General features: G+C 69.8%; 1 protein-coding gene across 1 annotated transcript in view; it reads left to right on the forward strand.

Annotated features, from left to right (window-relative positions):
• The first annotated feature begins 415 nt into the window (after positions 1-415).
• The window catches only part of FCSK (fucose kinase), a 7,632-nt gene continuing 7,424 nt past the window's right edge, over positions 416-623 (forward strand). The window contains exon 1 of the mRNA XM_031058488.1: positions 416-621. Within this exon, the coding sequence (XP_030914348.1) occupies positions 515-621 (107 nt within the window). The 5' untranslated portion in view covers positions 416-514. The remainder of the gene's footprint in view (positions 622-623) is intronic.

Here is a 623-nt window from a genome sequence, read left to right on the forward strand (position 1 = left end):
GGGCCCTCGCCCCCCCGGTCCCCATCTCCGTTATCCATCCCGGTAGCCACCCGGCGCGCCGGCATCTGCGGCTACCCACCCCGGGACGCACCCAGTGCATCGACACCCCCCAGTACCCACCGCGTACCGATCGCACCCCAGCACCCACCGGGCACCCACCGGGAACCGACACCCGCGCCCACCGCCCGGCACCCCTTCTCTCTGCAGAGAACCCTGCGAGGAGCCGGACTCTTGACAGGGCTGACGCAGGGCACTCAGGGGTACGCACTGCCGCCGAAACCCGTTTTAGGGCAGAAAACGTCAAACCCCCATTCCCCCTTTGCAAGCCCCCCGAGATGGGGGAAAGGGGAAGCGGCACAGGGGTGGCTGTGCCTTTAAGGGGTCTGTGCCTGGCCTTGCAGTGCACGTTGGGAACTGTAGTCCTTCAGCGACGAGCGTCCCGGAGGGACTGCGGGGATTGAACTAAACATCCCAGCAGGCCCCGCGGGGCCAGGCTGGGGCCGGGGCGGTACTTATGGCGGCGGAGTGGAGCGCCGTTCTCCTCACCTGCCGACGGGGCCATGGCGGCGTGTCCGCCCTGCAGCGAGGCAAGTGGCGGGGGGGGGGGGCCCCGCCTCCCTCCC

Source organism: Geospiza fortis, unplaced genomic scaffold, assembly GCF_000277835.1.
Source record: "Geospiza fortis unplaced genomic scaffold, GeoFor_1.0 scaffold97, whole genome shotgun sequence".
Taxonomy (NCBI): domain Eukaryota; kingdom Metazoa; phylum Chordata; class Aves; order Passeriformes; family Thraupidae; genus Geospiza; species Geospiza fortis.